Raw genomic sequence first — 20,553 nt, 5'->3', positions numbered from 1 at the left:
ACAAAAAAATAGATCAATGTCATTTTTTAAAAATTCATGTAACTATCACATACCTAGCGGTAAGGGTAAGGGTTTCGGTGTGGATGAAAAGAAATAATTTTCATCCTAATCTTAAATTTATAGTTCAATCAAAAGTTAAGGATGCTGTGATAAGGAAGAAAATGTGCAGAGTTATGTTGGTAGACAAAGTGGTCACAAATATTAAAATATTTGAGATTCTGTTATTGTTTACAATCAATCCCAATAATATCACCATCGCCATTACTGAAAGCACGTATAGCAAAATTAACGGTGTATACGCGGTTTGAAAGTAGTCTTCGGGGCGATATGCTTGTTTTTCGAAAAACTATGTAAACTTCTTTAAAGAAAAAATATTTTTTTCTTTCAAGTTTGGCGGGAGAGCTGGCACGTTTTGTAATTGTTAAACAGTGATCTGTCAGCTGTCGTCTGGCCTCCTCGACGCCTGACCCTGGCCGTCCATTTTTCTGAGGATTTAAAAAAATTAGTAGTGCAATAGTGAAATTCCTGGTAGTTGTGGTGGCATTCGATGATGCATTGCGAATAAGCGCGGATATGGATGGCATGAGAACGTGCCCAAGCTACGAGGCCGGGTTCGAGGCGTGCGATCCTTTGCGGTCAGTTTTTGAGTGGTCAGGGCGAGGACCGGCGCGTGTGCTGAGACGGCGCTGCCGCAGCGAAGGTGTCGATCGGTCTCCATATGAGGATGCGACGAGGGAGTTGCATAGACCCGAATATCGCCAGTGCCGTGCATTAAATAAAAGCCACTTTACCTTGAACAACAGTTACGAGCGATTTGAGAGGTTCGACCACGAGTGCTCACTGCCCGCTGAGAACGGCGACTACGTTATGGCACACGAAAGTAACTTACGCCATGGGTTAGTTTTGAAGCCATAACCTAAATTAATAACCTAGTAAATGACCAACTTATAAATTATAATTTTTTTTTTATTCAGTTACCAGCCAGGAAGAACGAAATATCAAAGAACTAGTCCCATTCGTCCATTGTTAGTCACCACATTATCAAACAATAAGCTAGATGACAGCCGTCTACCTAAAGTTGAGGAATTGCTTGAGAAAGTGGACCAGGAAATGATAGAGGTTCCTATGACCAAACAGCCTTTAAAGTCAATACTCAATAATCCTTTGCCTAAGACACAGCCGCAAAGTATATTAAAGAAACCTAAAAATAGATCATATCAGGAATCCAAATCTGCATTAGAAGGACGCAGGAGACAGAGAGCATCCAGTGAATCTGATAATTTTTATTGTAGTTTTCATCTTGGTTCATCCTTACCGGGATATGATGGGTAGGTTTTAAGGTTATATGGCTTTACCTATTTATATAATATGAAACATTGTAAATGTAAACTTAACCCAGGATAATGTCATCTTATTATTATCAGGATGGTTTTGATGTTTTGACATATCGTTGACACACAATTTTATAAACTTCATAACATTGCTATGTGAAAAACCAAAAAAAAGTATGGCTTAAAAATATTTTCATATAACGACAACTCATTAATGTTCATTTCTTTTTCAGTCACCTTTCATATAGATCTAGTAACATGAAGCGGGCTAAAGATAATTCTGGTACTGGATATTCATATGGAACTGCTATAGCCGCTCTCGGTAATACCCCTAGGGCAAAATCTCCAACCAACTATCCTAAGAGCAGATGCAATTGTCAAAACCAAGTCATAGTTACACCTAAAGATGAAGCATACAGAGTACATTTGTTAAGGACGTCCGCAATAAACAGTGAAACGGTCAATGATGTACCTGTTGTTGATATGGTGAGTGTATTAAAATGTCATATTGCTAGCATATTAAATAAAAGATACTTTTTTTATACTTACATTGGCAGCACTTATCTTGTTATATGGTGCGTAATATGCATTATAAGGTTATAGTATAAATGATTTAGTTGTGTCTCATTTTTGGTTGTCTAGACTATAAACATATTGAACATGAGGCAGTTTTTGATTTTCTTTTATTTTATTTTATATTTATTTATTCTTAGGTTTTTACGAGTATATATGTTGTCACCATGAATTATAATTCAAAGGTTTCAATATTATAAGGTATCTAATATGAACAATTCAATTTGTATTGTTTGTTTTGCCTACATTTATGTTGACTGTTTGTTACCCATTATTGTTTTGCACTTATCATTATATTTCCCAATCTCAAAAAAATACATTCAGTTTATGTGTGATTGTGTGACATTTTTATATTTTTCTTTTTCTATTTCTATTATGACATTACTGATATACTGGGTGTCTATTACATATGCTTTAATTGGACTGGTCCAATAATAGTGTCCTCTTTTGTTTTGCACTTTGAGCAAATGTGGGTGGTTGTTTTTAGGCTACTTTTTTAATTTGCATTTTCAATCTCACTTATGTTCATGTGTATTGCTGCAAAATTTAATATGATATTTGCTTATAGTCATAATCAATAGTGTCATTCTATGTTTTGTGGGAACGCCAAATTTTCCCCAATATTCTTTGATGTGTAGGTGAAACTACCTGATGAATTTATCAATTATCTCTCCTAGATAGGTTAATTACCTTTACACTTTTATCAATTTTATTGATATTGTTTAATCGATATTGTTTTAACTAGTACAACTTTAATATCAACCCAGCTGAAGCGGAGTTGATTCAGAACTATTATACATTGTTGCCATGTCATATCCATATGTGCGAGTTGTTGTGAAACTATGTTCTTCATTTTAATAAGCTCCTTAGATTCTATAGAGTATTTGAGCTAAAATAGAATTTTCTGGTACACCTCAATTTCATAAAATTGTGAAGTGCTATTGCAATCATATGTGTTTAATGTACCATCCAGCTATTATTGGAGTAACAGGCAGCAGTTACTAATTATGAGATAGCCAGTTTTTCAGCAAAGACATTAGGTTATTTTTCCAAAAACACACTTTGGTTTAAGTCTTTCGTCTTCTGAATGAAATGAGTTTTGCCTGATGCCCAAAAATTCATGGGTTCAAATTTTAGTTCTCGAGTTAACCTGCTTCCTTAGTAATAAATACAGCGACATTACTTCCCAGTGTTACCAAGATGTTTCAAGAATATTTTTTTGTGAGATTAAGGTTCCAAGTTGAGAATGGAAGAAGATGTTGTCTTTTTATTGGCCCGTAATTGGCTTATAAATTATAATGTTTATTGCCTTATAGCTTCTACTTGTTGGGTTACAGTTATTTCAGTGATTACTTTTTCTATGTGGTCAAAAGTTTGATTTAGAGATCGTCTCTCGTAGATAAACTTTTTGGTACAATAAACTTTTTTGCTTGCTTCCATGACTAACAGCTTCTTATAAAATTTTTTCAGTACAGATTTTCTTTTCACGGATAGATATCTTTTCTGTTTCGATGGTATGCGTTGTGTGAGTGCTTCTAAGAACACTCAATTCCACACAGGATAGTGCTTGGTAACTTTAAATAGTTTTAGCATTTAATTTCTTAGGCAATTTCCACTTTATTTCTTTTTTTAATAATCTTATAGTTTTGAGAAATTCCTTACCAAAATGAGAGTCCTGCGGGTATGTTATTTACGCTGAGGCTACGAGATTCTCAACCTTTGGATTTTGGTGCATCTGTTGAATAAATCTCTACCAAATACATCAGATTCTGCTATAAAGAAAGAATGAACTCGGAGAACAGTTTTAAAACATATTTTTTTTTACTGTTGCTACTAGTATTTAATACAACTTGGGCATGTACGTTTCAAAGCCGTCTAATGAACCAATTCCTTACTGACGGTTGCCGATACTAGTTAGGTTTCTACCATCGGAGCTTTATTCCGTCAATGCAGAACTTCCTAATTCCTCTTTCTAGATCCTATTTCCTCTCAAATAATTATAACAGAGGGGTAGTCTGTTTCCTTCCACTTACCAGTAGGATGTCTTCAAGTCAAATGTGAATAGCTTTTAACTGAGATAATGTGTTTAGTGTTTGATTTCTGTTCCAATTAACATCAGATAGGATCCTTGTGAAGCTGTATACAACAGTTCAGGCATTTTTTCCTTCAAAATTCTAGTTTTATACAAATAAGTTATTTCTCCGGGATAATACTGATAGAGATTTAGTTCTTCTACGTCATTGGATAGTTATCGTAGTCTCCCATAATGTTTGAGAGTTGTTAGTCGTTTGGAACTGGATGTAGATGCTATAGGTGTTCCATACGATAAGTCATCACAATGGATACTATCTTCTGGCCTATATGGTCCAAAATATCCTATATGGTCGATAAAAAAACTCTAATAATTACCACTTATATTTCTTAAAATCCAAAAAAATTACGTTTAATATTTTTGTCTACTACTTTGCTTGTTATTATTTTTTGACATTTTTTTTTATCTATAAACATACTATACTTGACCAATACCACGTAAATAATTATCAATGCATTGTGGTTCTAGGAATTTTATACGTCGTAGACAAGTAAAGTAAAGCGATCCTTTTAATAAAAGATAAGATAAATTTTAGAGATTGCTACATTCGATTTTATTTTTCTTTTATGTACCTATATATAAAAAAAATATTAATAATAAAAAATAAAATAAATAGCGTGGTAAAAGTCTTAAACCTAAAAACATATGATTTCCAAGGCCGGTATTAGATGATAAGATTTATCTAAATCTATTGAGATTTGAAACATCCTTGTAATTTGGTTTGAATAATGACGTCGTCAGTGTAAGTGGAATTATTTTGGACTTTGGTTCATTACCTCGCGTTCATCTGATCTTAAAGTCTGCATAAGCTATTTTTTTTTTTAATTATCAAAGTGAATCTCGAAGTCTGTAAATAATACTTTGAAAAACCCACTTCGTAATGAACGCTGAATTTAACTCGTAATATATAAACATAGTCTTTGAGGAGGTCTCAGGATTACGTTACACGAGCGACGAGGTAGATAAAAAGCATTACGGAAATAGAAAATCTTAACGAGCTTTAAAATAATATTTATGTGAGCGTTTTTAGACAAATCTATTGTAATGAAGCATATATTATACTTATAATTCCGTTACTGAGAATTGATTTAAAAATATTGAACACAGTAAGTAAAGACGTTCATTATTTCTTCCCATCGTATAATATTCTATATAAAGTTGTGATATTAATTTATTTTTGTTACTAAGATTCCTTGTATTATTTTTCATATAAATTTGTCGCATAGAGTTTGAACTAATGAAAAATTTTAATACGTAAGCAAGAAACGAGAGATAAGCCTATTATAAAATATGTACAAACAAATGTGGGTGTACACACACGTGTATATATATATATATATATATATTAATTAATCTGTAGCTAATCCTTATATTTAAACACAGTATACATTTATTTAGTTCTATATGTAGAAGCTTTTGACTTACAATCTAATTTAGCCTATATAGGTCAGTGAAAAATCAATACAAACTTCAATAACGAACTCCTGGTGTGATAATTTAAATACACCCTTCACTAATTGTTAGGGAGCAATATTGTTTTTTGCTTCTGTATTATTCGTTTTATGAGTACGTCGATGTAATCGGTTTACGTTGCTGCCCTTGCACTTACGTATGGCCTAAGCCCTATACTGGTTAATCTTGATCATTATCATTCAAGTTATAATTATATTTTATTAATTGGCTAATCAAAAATTTTGCTCATCTTTAATATTTCGTTATAAATATATATATTGAAATTTCTCCATTCATTTGTCATGTCATTGCTTTACACAATAAAAAATCATTTTAAAAATGATTTTCATAGGTCCCATATCTCGTATATGCTTCAACAATACATCGATTCTTCTGTTAAAAGAACGTTTAACTCTATTATTTATAAAATATTGTAATTCTGGAACCGTAAGTCCGTCATCGGGTCTGCTGATCTTCGACGGCGGCACAACATACAAGTGTCTGAGAGTATTATTTGTGTTATTTGTATAAAATATGAGAAATAATACGAATTTAAAGTATATTTATAACTCTGTTAGCATAAGCAAGAGTGGTTGAAATAATAATGGTAAATATCTTGATATTTGTATCCAACCAACAATATTTATGGGATTGGCCTCAATTTTTCATGGTATTGCTCGACTCTGTTATATGCCTATGTACATATATTATTATAATTTCAATATATTATATTGTGTTATATATATATATATATATAATGAAACCTGTAAGTTTGTATGAATGACGTATGTGCAGTTGTCAACTCGTACACAAATGTTCGTAAATATTGTTAATAAAAATTAACAATAGGATGTGTAAGAATAATAATTCGGTGAGAGTTTATTCTTGAATTTCTTGTGGCTTCCAAGAAGGTATGACTCGATAACAGTCGTGTTTTGTCTGAAGTCACGCAATATAGACGTTAGATGGCGCTGCCAGTTACGTAAAATATGTCAAAGCAAATTATTTTGCGGTTCAAAGGACGGGCTCGAGTATATATATACTAGTTTTTGCCCGCGAATCCTTCCTCGTGAACTTCAGAGAGGCACTCAAATAGACATGTATCAAGTGTGTTAAAACAAAAGGTATAGTAACCTATCTAGGTTGCAGCATTTTATTTTCAATAACCTAGATACCGTGTACAGCGACATCTGTCGGGCTGGTTTGTGAATCTAAGCCATCTAAGGCATCGCCCAAATGCGTAAAAATTCCTTCAAATCGGTCCAGCCGTTTAGGAGTTGAGTGATAAACACACCTACAGGCTACAGTATTATTCTATAAATAAAGATATATATTCAAAATATGTTATGTTCATGGAATTTTTTGAAGGTTTTTTTTTAATTAAACTTTCCAGCCGCTTAACCATTACATAGTTTTGTTTGTGAAAATCTTATAATTGCGGCATTTAACTGCAATCTAGTTTTGTGAAGGATAAAAAGATTTAGAAGCCAATTATATGATAAGTGTTAATTAAAAATAGAGTGATAACGTAACACGATACCGTTGATTATATAAAAGGTATCTCGGAAACTATTTTCATATATTTTTTTGTGTCAATTGAATTATTACACATTCTTGGATGTGTTAATCAAAGTATGTTTTTTAACTATCCAATACATGTTCAGGGTATAACATTTTCTTTGTGTCATTTTTTTTTTTCATGCTAATTATTTAAACAAATTAGAAATGATAAGTTATGTTTTGATGCTATTTCACGGTTTTGTTAAACACCTGGCACATCCCAGCACGGCGTCAATGATGGCACGTTTGTATCGTAAGTAGTCTTATGATTATAGCAGTAAGGTCGAAAATATTATAGCTATGTGATACTCAAAAAGTACCGCTTAGGCGTTCTATAAGAGAGAATAAAATGCGACTGAAAAGGGGTGAAGTCAGTTACAACGTTTTAGTAACAGAACGATAAAGTCCAGTGAACCTTCAGCAACAAAACGTAATTTTTGGTTCCCGTTACACAGATTAGAATAAAAAATGTCTTACATCTATTAATGTGTCTATTAATGTGTATTAATGTGTAGACATTTATTAATCCATTAAAAATATTGTAACAAACATCGTATCACTATACGCGTTTATTTTATCGCTCGTGTGCGATCATCCTAAGGCAATTTTGCACAATGTAAATTGTTTACACAAACGCCGTCTGATCTACGGTTTGCGGAAGTTTCTTTTATTTAAGATTTTTTTTTCGTACGCGTCGTGCCGCGGCGACAGTTTTAGAGTGTCGCTGATATAATAATTGTTTTAGTGTCTGTCAGTGTGTCGCGACCCTGTGAATTTTGTTTACGATTTTATAATCTTAATATAGAGGAGTGTCGTATTGTCGATTCACATAATTATCATAATGCCATCTCTAAAGAAGATTATATTGAAATTATGTCATGCTGTAAGTTTCAAATTATCTGGTATTTTTTTAGGTTTAATTATAAAACATTTTAATTTTTCTTTTCTTAGTAGGCATTAATTCGAAATTAAACAGCCAAGACGAATTGGGTTTGAGTTAATTGATTCTTTATCGCCGTATTTATGGTAATATCATTAAAATAAGGGCGTTTTTCGCTAAGGTATACAAAACAGTAAGTGGTAGTTCAACTTAATTTTAAATTAAAAATAGGAATAAATGTATTAATTGCCAACGAATAATATTACTATAGAATTTAAATTTTTTGTTAATAAATTGAAGATGTAATCGCATCCTTAGGCTGCTCAGCCAGAACAGCTGCAATGCGATAAATAAATACGATGTTACTTGATAATTGTATCCCACTTTTTATATAGGTCAGAGACGGCCACTTTGTAACTATTAAGTTTGTGAAATACTCTCGATTACGGTAATAAAAAAAAAACGTTAAATTTACAAAACCAAGTCTTAATTTGTAATAATTTATTATCATACTCTACGCATCCGAATTCCAGCATCTGACGAGTGCTCTCGTTATACATCTGACGTAGGTCGTGTGCTATACATTATCTTAAAATAAACCAATTCATCACAAGAATTACACCTCCTACCTTAATGTAACATTCCTTATGTGTTTGTTATGAGGCTCTCACAGCTAGACTCGACGGTTCATGTCTTCGAGCCGGGCTCTATGCCAATACAAAATGTCAATACGATGCATTTAAACTTTGGATGCTTGATAGATTAGCGATTAGTTATTTAATATATAATTCGGCTATGTGTCCAGTTCAGTGCTAGTGAGTTAAATGGCTATGCCTTTTGTACTGGAGTCGGTTGCCAAAAATATGTGTAATTTCGAACATCGTACGGCTTCTAAATTTCTAGATTGGTTATTTCTGTATAAAATCTATTTGTATTCGATTTCGCTTTTTATTGTCAACCTGTTTCATTTATATTTTGTCAGGTGTCCTGCTAGCGTGCTAGCTGGTTGACGATGTGATTACGACGCGTGTTTTTGTCAAGTATGCTTGATTAAAATCATGTACATCAATAAACAGATAAATAATATTAAAATTCTATACAAATTACGAAGTAAAAATGTATGTTTTATGTAAAATTAAAGCTGGTTTATATTAATTTGTATGTTATATGTCATAAGCCTCGTCAAGAGACGCATACTCCTACGAGACCGGCTCACAGCCCCGCGCTGCCAGTGAGTTCTGTGACACCAACCACCGTCACCAAGAAGAAGAAAAAAAAGAAAACCAAGACGAAGACCACGATCAGCACTCAAGAGGAAGCTGATGAGTGAGTGCCTTCATACTATGACAATATCTCGATGTAACCATTTTACTACATCAATTATAGTGTTGTGTATATATATATATATATTTTTTTTTTCCTGAGCTTCATTTACTTCAGCTTTTTTTCACAGTTGAACTAATAACGACGGTAAATTCCTAAACGAAATCAATTTTTCATTTTGTATATTAACGTGTTCGATAAGAATTTCGGATTCCTTGAGTATATATTTTACATTATTTTGGTTTCACAATGGTGAGAGAACAATGTGACCTCAGATATAAATAACCTGAAATAAAGATTAATTTCGAATGTGAAGTGTGGACAAGTGGAGATCGTAAACTGTCTGCATGTCGCAGTATTAATGATTTACTAGTAACTTTTCAAACTGTCCAAATGAATTTTATTAAAATGACGTTTTTCAGTTCTCACAGCCGCTCGCCATCCCCGGATCCGACAGTGGACACCTGGAAAATGGAAACCGAAACGGAAGTAGACAAGACGGACAAACAGCTGCATAATGACGCAGACAAAAACCCCGTGGTGAAGCTGGCGACTAAACTCAACGGCACCCTCGTGTCTCCCAAGAAGGCTGCGTCTAAAGGTAACATATATAGTATACATACATATATAGTATACAGCATATATACAATATAAAATTATAATTATTAAGAAAAACAATTATAAGATGTAAAAACATATTTATTAATGTTTCAGAGAAAGTTATTAACAAGGATATGTTCTTGACCACTTTACATACGACAAATCCCTTCAAAAATATTCCCACTCGGAAAGGTTCACCTAACATTCAATATACATATTATAAGATAGTTTTTAGTCAGTCAGTTAGTTTGTAGTGGAGTGTTTTGGGTCATAGTATTGTTTGAATTATTTTAATGTGACGCTACAATATACTTCATAGAAGGTTTACACCTGTCCCTTAGTAGAAGTTTTACAAACTCAATACGGTAAGTTTTGAGTTTTTAATTCATAAAACCTCACAAATGCTACTACCGTTGTAGGTTTAAGTACGAAAAACTGCCAACAGACCGTATGTAGTTTGATGATGCAAACTTTTGGTAAACGTACGGAAATAGATGCATCGACTAAGTTTGGTATTAACTAGCTAGAAAAATGTTTTTTAAATAATCTTGTAATTATCTCCATGATATATTTTTTCAGAATCACCCCTCCACCTGCCCGAGTCGATGTCTAACTGTCTCCGGCCGTCTCTGTTCCCGCGAGTGCCTCCATACCTGAAGTTTATAAGTCACGATGACACCGCTCCACTCAAAATGCCGATGGCCATACAGAAACACCTCAAGTGGAAGTTGACCACAATCACACCGATAGTTGTCAAGAAGACGTTAACCAACTCGGGGTTCAGATTGGTCAAGAGCGAGTGCGACACATCCGAGTGCCCCCAAGAAGGTTGCTATACAGAAAACATCTTTGTGTGATAAATATACATCTCACCATTTATTATTAAATTAATCTTATAATGGCTATTTTCAATTATTTTACAAGATTTCTGTGAGTGAATACGCGGCTCAAAGCTAGTTCGTGATAAACTTTTATTCCTATAAATATGACTCATTGTCATACAGCCAAAAATAGTAACAAATGAAGTCTCCTAAAATATTATAAAGTGTAATGGTTTTAATTATAGCTCTGACTCACTGATCACATTAAGCAATAATGGCTGAACGTAAAATTTGATTGCTATAATTAATATGTCATTAGAAATAAATGATGGACGGAAGGCGTTCTGAGGGTGCGATCACGGAAGGGCTAATTTCCGATTGCGTGTTGCTTGATTGCTTTGAGAGGGAGTCGATCGCAGAGGGTGTGCCGACAACCCGGAGCTAGTATACGTCTGTTATTATAGGTTTATTAATTGACATAAAAATCATTCGTTACAGAAACCGTGGATTGGATCGGTATATGGGGAAAACACATGAAATCTATCATGTTCCGCGCTATCAAAGACGGGCAGAAGATGAACCACTTCCCAGGAACCTTCCAGATAGGACGCAAGGACCGGTTGTGGAGGAACCTACAGAAGTTGGCGTCTAGACACGGGGTCAGCGAGTTCGGTATCATGCCCAAAACATACGTCCTGCCTCACGATCTGAAAATATTGAAACACGACTGGGAGAAGTACGCCGCTAACAACGAGAAGTGGATCATAAAACCGGTAACAGATTTGTTTATGCTTAGTGTTGACTCGTTTCCTCATCAGACTCACGGCGTACTGTACGTCACTATATCGGAAATCATATTCATCACAAAATTCAGTCACAACTGTCGTAACTAAATGAGATTATATTTTTCTCGCGAACAAACTCACGAGGAGTTCATTTACTCGTTAGTGACCTTCAAATTCAGAAATTTCAAAAACTTACTACGTACATTTGTTACAATTACTCTTATCTTTGATTAATGAATGATGTCAAAGACTTTCGAATATAATACGCTTCAAAAGTTATTTTTATTCAACCGCCCATGGCCACAATCGCTGCAAAGTAACCGACACGCCGGGAGTATGTACATAGCTAAGAAAATTATAAACGCGTGGTATTCGAAAATGTTAGTTTTATTTAAAAGAAAGAATGATACAATTCCAGCCAGCCTCCGCCCGAGGTACCGGCATCAAGGTAGTCTCCCGATGGACTCAGATACCTAAGAAGAAACCGGTAGTGGTCCAGCGCTACGTGTCCAAGCCGTACCTCATCAACGGCAGCAAGTTTGACCTTCGCTTGTACGTATTAGTTACATCAGTGCATCCGCTACGAATATACCTGTACAAGGATGGACTGGCCAGATTTGCTTCAGGTTAGTTTTTTTTTAAATTAAAAATTAATGCTAAATACATATTGTAATGTATAAAAATTACTTCGTTCATATATTCAGAGGAAATTTGAATTTTAGTTAAGTTAGATTACAGATCAAATCAAATTAAATAAACAAGTAAATAAAAAAATATTGTGCGTGGAGTAAAGATTTGAAACTTCGTAATGTTGGCATAAAAACAGGAAGGAGTGGAAATTTATTTATAAATTTATAATTTTTTTTCTATGTTTCTTTAAGACAAATTTTATGAACATTTACAAGTCACAATGGATTGCCCGTATTCTTTCGAGCGCCTCGCATTCCCCCTCGCTCTCTCTTTTTATCAAGGAGCGATAAACGTTACACTCAACCTTGTTGGAAGTCGCATATGAAGTTACACTTCAACAATCAATTATCAAATTTAATATAATTAGAAAAAAAAAAATTATTAAAAATAACATTAAATATTAATTTTTCATACAAATGTTGTTAAATTTTCCAGTGAAGTACAACGACGACATAACGTCCCTGAACGACAGATACATGCACTTGACTAACTACTCCATCAACAGACTGTCCAAGAACTACACGCCGAACGAGGACTTCGCGGCCTGCGAGGGACACAAGTGGTTAGGACATGCGCTAAACACTTAATATGACACATAGTTTATGAAGGTCACAAAACTAGACCCTGAATGCAACTTCTGTTTAATGGACGTTTTCTTTATTCTGTGATAGATTATAAGAATTAGTTTCTAATGGAGTGTTCAAGAGATATGTGTAGATCATTCTACAATGAATAGTTTCTTATATATAAAGGTTATTTATATATGAAGGTTATTTATATATGAAAGGTATATTAATCGTATGTTATTGCGACTATTTCTTGGTCTTATGCTGCATATGTACGCGGAAGTAACTATTATTGTTGTTTTTTGATTTCGCGCCGTCTTTATCCATCAAAACGTGTAAACATTGTTTATATAAGGGTAATTGTAATATCACCACTAATATGTAGTAAAAATATTATTTAGAAAAACTAAAAAAAATATTAGAAGCTAGCAAAACCTTGTACGATATATAGTTTTGCTAAAGTATATAGCAAATGTATTACGTATATAATTTATATTATTCGGATTTACTACGCGTTTATAGTTATTTTTGACAACATACTCCCGACGCGACGCTTCGGTTACTTCGCCACCGTGATCACGGGCAGACGAGATGATAATGTCTGTCATTGTTAAAAATAATTATAAACGCGTAGTAAATCAAAATAATATTAGTTTTATATCAATGAACACTCGCGAAAGTCAAGTCAAGTAAAAAACATTTTTTTAACAATTTCAGGACTCTGCAAACTCTATTCCAATACCTTAAGACTGAACAGAAAGTTGACACAGAGTTGTTATGGGAGTCCATAAAGGACCTGGTGATAAAGACGATCATATCCGGAGAGGCCAGCATCAGCTCCTTGACCAAGGCCAATATAACGTCACGATACAATTGTTACGAGCTATTCGGCATTGATGTACTCTTGGACGAAGATCTCAAACCTTGGCTGCTGGAGGTGACGCTTGTGTTTGATGTTTATAAAAAAAGACGTTCCTTTTGTTTTAACTCGGTCCATTATTAGACAATAGATGTGTTCCAATATTCAATTACTTTGGAATTATTTTGTCCATATGACCTCAGCAGTTAAGCCTGATAGTTTTTTTTGACTTTGTATTCCTATTATACACTCATCAAATCACATCTACATTCATCTACATAAGTCTCTTTATCAACCTCAGTATTAAATTATACTTATTATATATATATATTAGTCAAATAGGTTTTGTAACCAAAGTTTATTGATGCACATGGTGTTGTGATAATGTTTCTTATATATAATATATTAATATATCTGAATAATTGCCTCTTCCTTCGTTTCCAGGTGAACATATCACCCAGTCTTCACTCAGCGTCACCCCTGGATACTCACGTGAAAGGTCCTTTAGTTCGAACAGTGCTGAACGTGGCGCAGTTCCATGTGCCGCCTCGCACCAGCCTCGACGCCCTCGCCAGGGAACACGGCCGACTGGTTAGTGGTAGCTTAGACCCATTACTACTACTGACTCAATATAACCTAGGCACTGTTTTAATATACGAGAATAGTCACCCTGAAGAATATACCCAATATATATATAATAAAATCGGATTATTTAAATCGGATCTGGCATAGCATCGAACATTTTAGAATACAGAATTTAGTAACAAGATCATATCATGAGATGATTTAAAATAAAAATTAATTAATTAAATGCCATATAAAATATTTTATAAATGTTAGACCTGCGGTGACGGTCTGAACTATTAAAAAAATGATTGGTTTCTGGCAATCCTACCTGTTGAATGATTCAATGGGTAACTTGTGAGAATTAACCGTCGTTGACATGATATATTTGGAAGTTCCAAACTCTTCTGTGATTCAAAAACAGTCATTCTGATAAAACTTAACAATACTTAGTATCCAAACACAGGCAATAGTCAATAACAATGAAATAAAATACCACTTACACATAGTCCGGAGCATTACAAAACTATCAGTACTATATATATCAATTTGAACATGTACTATTAAAAAATTGTATTTCAACAACTTTTTTTGCTCGGCAGAATGGTTTGCCGTACGACAGTAGACTGTATACGGTGTATCTGTCGAAGGAAGAACGCGATAAACATATTATATACACACACATGGAAGACAGAGATCTGGTAAGGACTGTGATTTGGCTTTAATAGTGTTATATAACGATACAATATTTCTTGTGGATTTTCAAAGAAAAAAAAGGGTGAAATGTAAGATTCTTTGACATAATGACGTTTAAATTGTTATATATCGGCGACAGCAGGTTCAAACCCTGCCCGTGAAGATGTATTTGTCGTTCTATACTTTCTTCATAAATTTTAATACGAGTGTTACCTAAAAACAAAAACAATTGGACTAATAGTTATAATGAAACCAGTTAAAAAAATATATATTATTTTTTTTGCGAAGACTGTGTTCTGAATGTTATAATACCGTTAATAATATTTGGACCTCAAAAAAATTCATAATATTAAACATTCAATAAAATATGTGATTTTTCAGTATCTAAGGGACATCTTATCAACCTTGACCCCCGACGATGTCCGACACCTCATACAAGCTGAAGACGAACTGACGCAGATAGACTCCATGGAGCGAGTGTTCCCTACAAAGAACACGCATAAATACCTGACCTTCCTGGTAGGGCCACGGTACTATAACAGACTGTTCGACGCCTGGGAGAGCAGATACTGCGACTATAGAGAACCAGGTTCATATAATTAACGTAACTTTTGAATTAAAGTACATATATTCTAATGTAAATATGCAAGCCAGAGCGACCATTTCTTTATGCTATCACTATATTTTCAGGCATCGAGCTGTTGCGTAATCTCTGCGACATCGGCTACCACCTGGAGGTGCCCCCCGTACCGTTAAAGGTAACCCCCCCTCCCGACCCCTCGTCCCGCAGCCCCCACCCCTCACCCCCGCCGAGGACCTCTCCTGCACGCTCCCCGCCCGTCAGTCGCCCCGCTCTCGCCCTAGCGTTAGCACGCGCCGCCCGTCACCTCGCACGCGCTGCTGTCACGCTCGTGTTGTATGTCATGTTGATGCGTCTCTGAGGACGATCATGCTGTTGACATAATGTCCCGAAAAGCATGGAGATTACCCTCTTAACAACTTCATCTAATTATTTTATCAATAAAACATAATTAATTCATATATAATAAAAAAAATATCCTAGCTTCATAAAATTATAAAATTACTGTGCTGTTATGGAAGATATTAAATAATTTAATATAATAAAATCAATAAATCTGTGAATGAAAATTAAACTAGCATTTGTGGTCAATACTTAGATAAATAATGTTAGCGACTTGAGCGTGGCAGCAATCCTCTGTTCATGTCCTCTCTATATATTTTAATATCTATCGGTGGTTGGGTCAGTTGTATCGTCTATTGTATGTAAGTCACTTGCAATCTTTATAAAAATAATAATAAAAAACATAGATCTAACAACTTCATGTAAATCTGATCTCAGACTATTTAAATAATGTATAAGAACTAAAGTCATTTAAAATAAAATAGTAAAGATTGTATGTGAGATTATTCCGTATTATTATTTATTTTATATGTATTATTATATATCGTATTAATTTTATTATATAACTATAAATGTTTATATTATATATCACTGCCTTAGTTATATTGTAATAGGAACTAAGTGAACAAGTGTTATAATTGCAGGGGAATCCTGGAGTTAGTGTGGTGAGATTTTTTATTTTGAGCATGATTATTCACATTATCAATTAGTGGATGATATACAACATCTGCAAGTCATGCAATTTTATATTTCGAATCTGATTAAATTCAATTTTTGTCATCTATATTTGATGTACATATAGTTCAATGATGAATAAAGTTCTGTTATTATTTGTTGTGGCAATCAGGGCAAAGTCACAAGTGCTCTCAGGCGAGCGTACTTGGGTTGTAAACACGTCGCTCACAGTAAGTGCGTAGATAGGAACGTTCCGAGCGAATATGGCAACGTCGGGCGATATAGCGTTTTGTACACCGCTAGGGCTAACATAGAATTTGTAGACGTTCGAAATTTGAAAATTGTTCACCGCTAATAAAATACTAGACTATGTAGACGTTCGAAATTTAAAAATATTGGTACACCGCTAAAAGATACCTTTAGGGTTGCCATAGATAAAATAGTAATTCGAAATTTGAATTCCAGCTAGTCATTTGAATAGCTAGTTATTGGATCATGGAAGGAATGAAGACGAATATTATACATGTAATACTGTTGTTATTTTTTTAATCATCTGGCTTATATTCCTTTTAAGCAAAATCCAAGATATTTATAGATGCATGATTGGTCTCAAATGTTGTTCTCCCTGAATACTTCAAATGTTTCTCTCAACAAGTTTTTTATCATATTTTACATAGATGTATAAAAATTTGGAGTACTTTAGTAAGTTTGTTGGTAATATATTTTGAACAGATCCTGGAATAATGCAGTAATGTAATCAAAGAGTAGTATTCAATACTAGTACTTATGTATTTCTATAATAAAGAGTTATAAGAAGTGGCTAGTATGTTGTTAATATGTAGTTATTGTGTAACATTAACTGTATTCTTTTTAGTCTGCTACCTATTGGGAGTTAGGAAATGTATATGACCTAACCATTTTATTGTCTTCAACATCATTGTAAAGGTAATATTTATTTGAACGATATTTTTAAAAATGTGTTTTAATTATATATATATTTTTTTGGTCTCTGATAGATGTGTAAATTTTGTTAGGTGTTTATTATTTGGATGTATTTTATAATTGCTAGGTATTGTCATAATGGTGTTTTAGATAGTTATATATTATATACTGTGTTGTGTATTATATTGCTTTATTTATGTGCTTGTATCATATATTGGTCATACATACCCCTCGCTTTAGCATTTACGCCAATTCCTCAGCTTTTTGATCATGTGTTTTTAATTTTTAGATATTTTTGTATGTTTTGCACGACACCATTGCTGTTCTCTGGCAATATAGAATCTTTTCTCATCCCGTTTATTAATCACTAATACAGAATAGTTACATAAAGCTTTCACCTTTTCTTTTGTATTAATTACACTTGTAAAGCATGATATTCTCGTTCGATGTCCTTGCTGAACAAAACTACCAAAGAGTCTGGTTAGATTTTTATGGGCAAAGGTCATTGGACTTCCTATATCAATATCATAAAAGTTAAAATGGCTATCAGAAACCATCTCCATTGACTCGTTTCCTTAGCTAGATGTACTCTTTTTCTCATTCATTTAAGGAATTTCATCTATCATTGATATAACTATCATTCGCCTGTCACTGTCAATAATTAATTATTGTAAGCTATAATTAAAGTCATACTATTGTGTTCAAGTTTTACAAATATAGTCAGTTTTAAGTCCACAAATTTTGTTTCTGTGCATTCTCTTGATGAAGGAAAAGATATGTAGTTATAGAGTGCCGCTTACCGAACCTTGGTCTGTCTGGATTATGGAAAATCATTTTGAAATTTACATAATATTGGATGATTAATTTTGATTTGATCTTCATATGAGACAGCAAGGGTGGTGTGGCGGCATAGTAGCGGATGAGTAACGGTGCCTTACCCCCCCTCCCCCGCCGTCTCCCTCTCCCCCTTCCACTCTTCCCCCTCCCCTCGCCAATCCCAATGTTGTAGCGGGCGGCAGCTCAGCAGTTGGATGGTTGCAGAATGACGTGGACGCACCGTCGCCGCCCGCCTCGGAGAAGCGCTCAATACCATCCCTGGCGTCGGAGCTCTCGTCCGCTGGTTCGCTGGCCTGCGTCATCATCCCGCCGGCAGCCGCTACCACCGCGCCGCCGCCGCGGGCCTAGCGAGCCCGACCACAACATGAACCAGCTCAAAGACCTCGACAACGACACCGATGACAGATAGAAACATCGATCTCATCGGAATAATGGATCATGTCAGTCATTATGATTAGATTTTTATGAAATGAAAACTATGTTCAGTGTATTCGATCGGTGATGAAAAAAAAAAATGAAATTATTCCTAGTAATAAATTTACATTGTTTCGCCCTATATCTCTGGTTGCGATTGTGATCGAAATTAAAATTATTAAGTGCTGTAAAATTTAAATGTAAAGAAAATGATATCCGTAATCATGGAGTATGTGAAATTGTATTAAAAAAATACTAAAATATAAAGTAAAACTATTTTAAAAAATTGTAAGCGGTTTTAAAAAATATAAATATTATATTCCTATACAGGATCGCATGACGCGTTTTAAAAAAAATGTTTCACTTTTACCTGACGCCTCGTGTGATCTTAACTAAGATTGTTCAGGAGCTTATTTTTAAAGTTAGTTGTAATTTTCACTTCAGATGTTATTAAGATTGACTTTCAAGGCTTTCAAGATTGATTTTGTTAATCGACATTCCCGAAGCTTATCTGATTGTTTATCTTACAATTAATATATGAAAAAGACAAATCTAATGTGACAGCTCGATTATTAATAGTAACGCGGTTGTTTCTTCGCCTTAAGTTTGAAATTGTGACATTTTTTGGACTTTTGAATGGAATGTCAATGTCAAGTTTTCAATATAGTGATGTGTTCATTGTATACCTAGTATTGCTAGCTTAGTGAGTTGTTGGGAGTGACGTCATCGAGTCGTTCACTTGTCTCACATCGATATTAAATCCCTCGTGTATATATATATTGGTAATTGAATCGATATTAATTATAAAGTTCATTCCTCTATTAAATTGAACATTACGTGTTCCGATTTAGCGTATTTATTTTAATAATCTATTAAGATGTGTTGCCAGTACAATGACGAATGTTCTTATCATATATTCAAACATAATTCAATCTGAATGAGCCGCTAAGTCAGTGATCTTTGAAACGAAATTCTAATGTAACATTTGGGAGAGCATGACAGACAATATTATTCTATACTATGAAATTAGTTTAAGTAAATAAATGTAAAAAAAAAAAAAACAGTTGTAATATGCTTCGCGATCCCGTGTTTATCATTCGTCTGAACAATATCGTTTGTATTGGCATTATAAATTTAAGCAAATTGTTTATCGTAGTCATGGATATGTCATCCAGGGACTGATTTTCTAAGTACCGTTAATTCGTTAGTGGTTTTTGTGTAAGCCATTCAATGTATGCCCCTAGATTTAATGTTATAGTACTGACATATATTTTTAAATCTGTTATATTGGAATTCTCTGATGAAATGGTAGTTTAAAGAAAAAATTAACAACCAAAGAGATGTCAGTGTAAAAAACGAAGCAATTCCTCAACATTGCCTTTACTCAATCTGAACAATTAAATAATAAATACATCAGCATTTATTTTATTGTTTTTATGTTTTGTTTTCGTAAAAAGTTGTTTATATACTTTTCTTATCACTACTATGAAGCCGTTGAATTCTGCTCGCTTTGTAATTTTTCTGTTTATATCGTGCCTTACAATTATATTTCGATCAGGTGAACTTATTTTATTATGTAAGATATTTAAAATTTGTATGATAGTCATACTATTGAAATCAAGTCACAGAAAAATTTTGGAATGGTAGCCTAAAAATTTCTACAAGTAAATAACACTTTTTTACCTTATAAAGTTCTTTATCACGAATGTTAGATCCCAATAATACGTGTTCGAGATACAGTTTCAGATTTGTTTTTCAATGTTCGGCGTTACTTCCAGTAATGTCTTACAAAATGGCTGAAGCCAGTATTTATAGTTTTTTTTCAAATACAAGTTGACACTTAAATGTTGCCATTACAAAATTATAATTAATTGTGATCAGTCATAAAAAGTCTAAGGATTATTTTATAATTAGTACAGCACAGAGAGCACCACTTGTTACAGACGTGTCATCGATCTAGATATTACTACG

At 33.8% G+C, this 20,553-nt stretch overlaps 1 protein-coding gene across 4 annotated transcripts; it reads left to right on the top strand.

Annotated features, from left to right (window-relative positions):
- Positions 1-28: 28 nt before the first annotated feature.
- On the top strand, positions 29-20,005 carry LOC116774160 (tubulin monoglutamylase TTLL4-like). Of its 4 annotated transcripts, XM_061523689.1 has the most exons (17): positions 34-175; positions 390-896; positions 975-1,328; positions 1,565-1,817; positions 9,066-9,214; positions 9,634-9,812; positions 9,926-10,003; positions 10,391-10,639; positions 11,131-11,405; positions 11,836-12,043; positions 12,543-12,669; positions 13,391-13,610; positions 13,977-14,123; positions 14,699-14,797; positions 15,174-15,381; positions 15,483-15,550; positions 18,341-20,005. In XM_061523689.1, the coding sequence occupies exons 2-17, from the start codon at positions 574-576 to the stop codon at positions 18,575-18,577; spliced, it is 3,174 nt and encodes a 1,057-aa protein (XP_061379673.1). In that variant the 5' UTR covers positions 34-175; positions 390-573; the 3' UTR covers positions 18,578-20,005. The 4 variants fall into 4 exon arrangements, with proteins under 4 accessions (XP_061379675.1, XP_061379674.1, XP_061379673.1 ...); XM_061523691.1 differs by having other exon boundaries at positions 29-896; positions 18,373-20,005; XM_061523690.1 differs by lacking the exon at positions 9,926-10,003 and having other exon boundaries at positions 30-896.
- Positions 20,006-20,553: the final 548 nt, after the last annotated feature.

The sequence above is a fragment of the Danaus plexippus genome, chromosome 20 (assembly GCF_018135715.1).
Source record: "Danaus plexippus chromosome 20, MEX_DaPlex, whole genome shotgun sequence".
NCBI classification, from domain to species: Eukaryota; Metazoa; Arthropoda; class Insecta; order Lepidoptera; family Nymphalidae; genus Danaus; species Danaus plexippus.
The sequence above is the reverse complement of the archived record's forward strand: the minus strand, read 5'-3'. Positions and strand labels throughout refer to the sequence as shown.

What these genes read in the sequence shown, in the direction of transcription:
- LOC116774160 (XM_061523689.1), top strand. Translation starts at nt 574, where the DNA reads ATGGATGGCATGAGAACGTGCCCAAGCTACGAGGCCGGGTTCGAGGCG. An exon ending in ACTCAAGAGGAAGCTGATGA is followed by an intron (nt 9,215 to 9,633) that starts GTGAGTGCCTTC and finishes GACGTTTTTCAG; the next exon opens with TTCTCACAGCCGCTCGCCAT. An exon ending in ACATGGAAGACAGAGATCTG is followed by an intron (nt 14,798 to 15,173) that starts GTAAGGACTGTG and finishes GTGATTTTTCAG; the next exon opens with TATCTAAGGGACATCTTATC.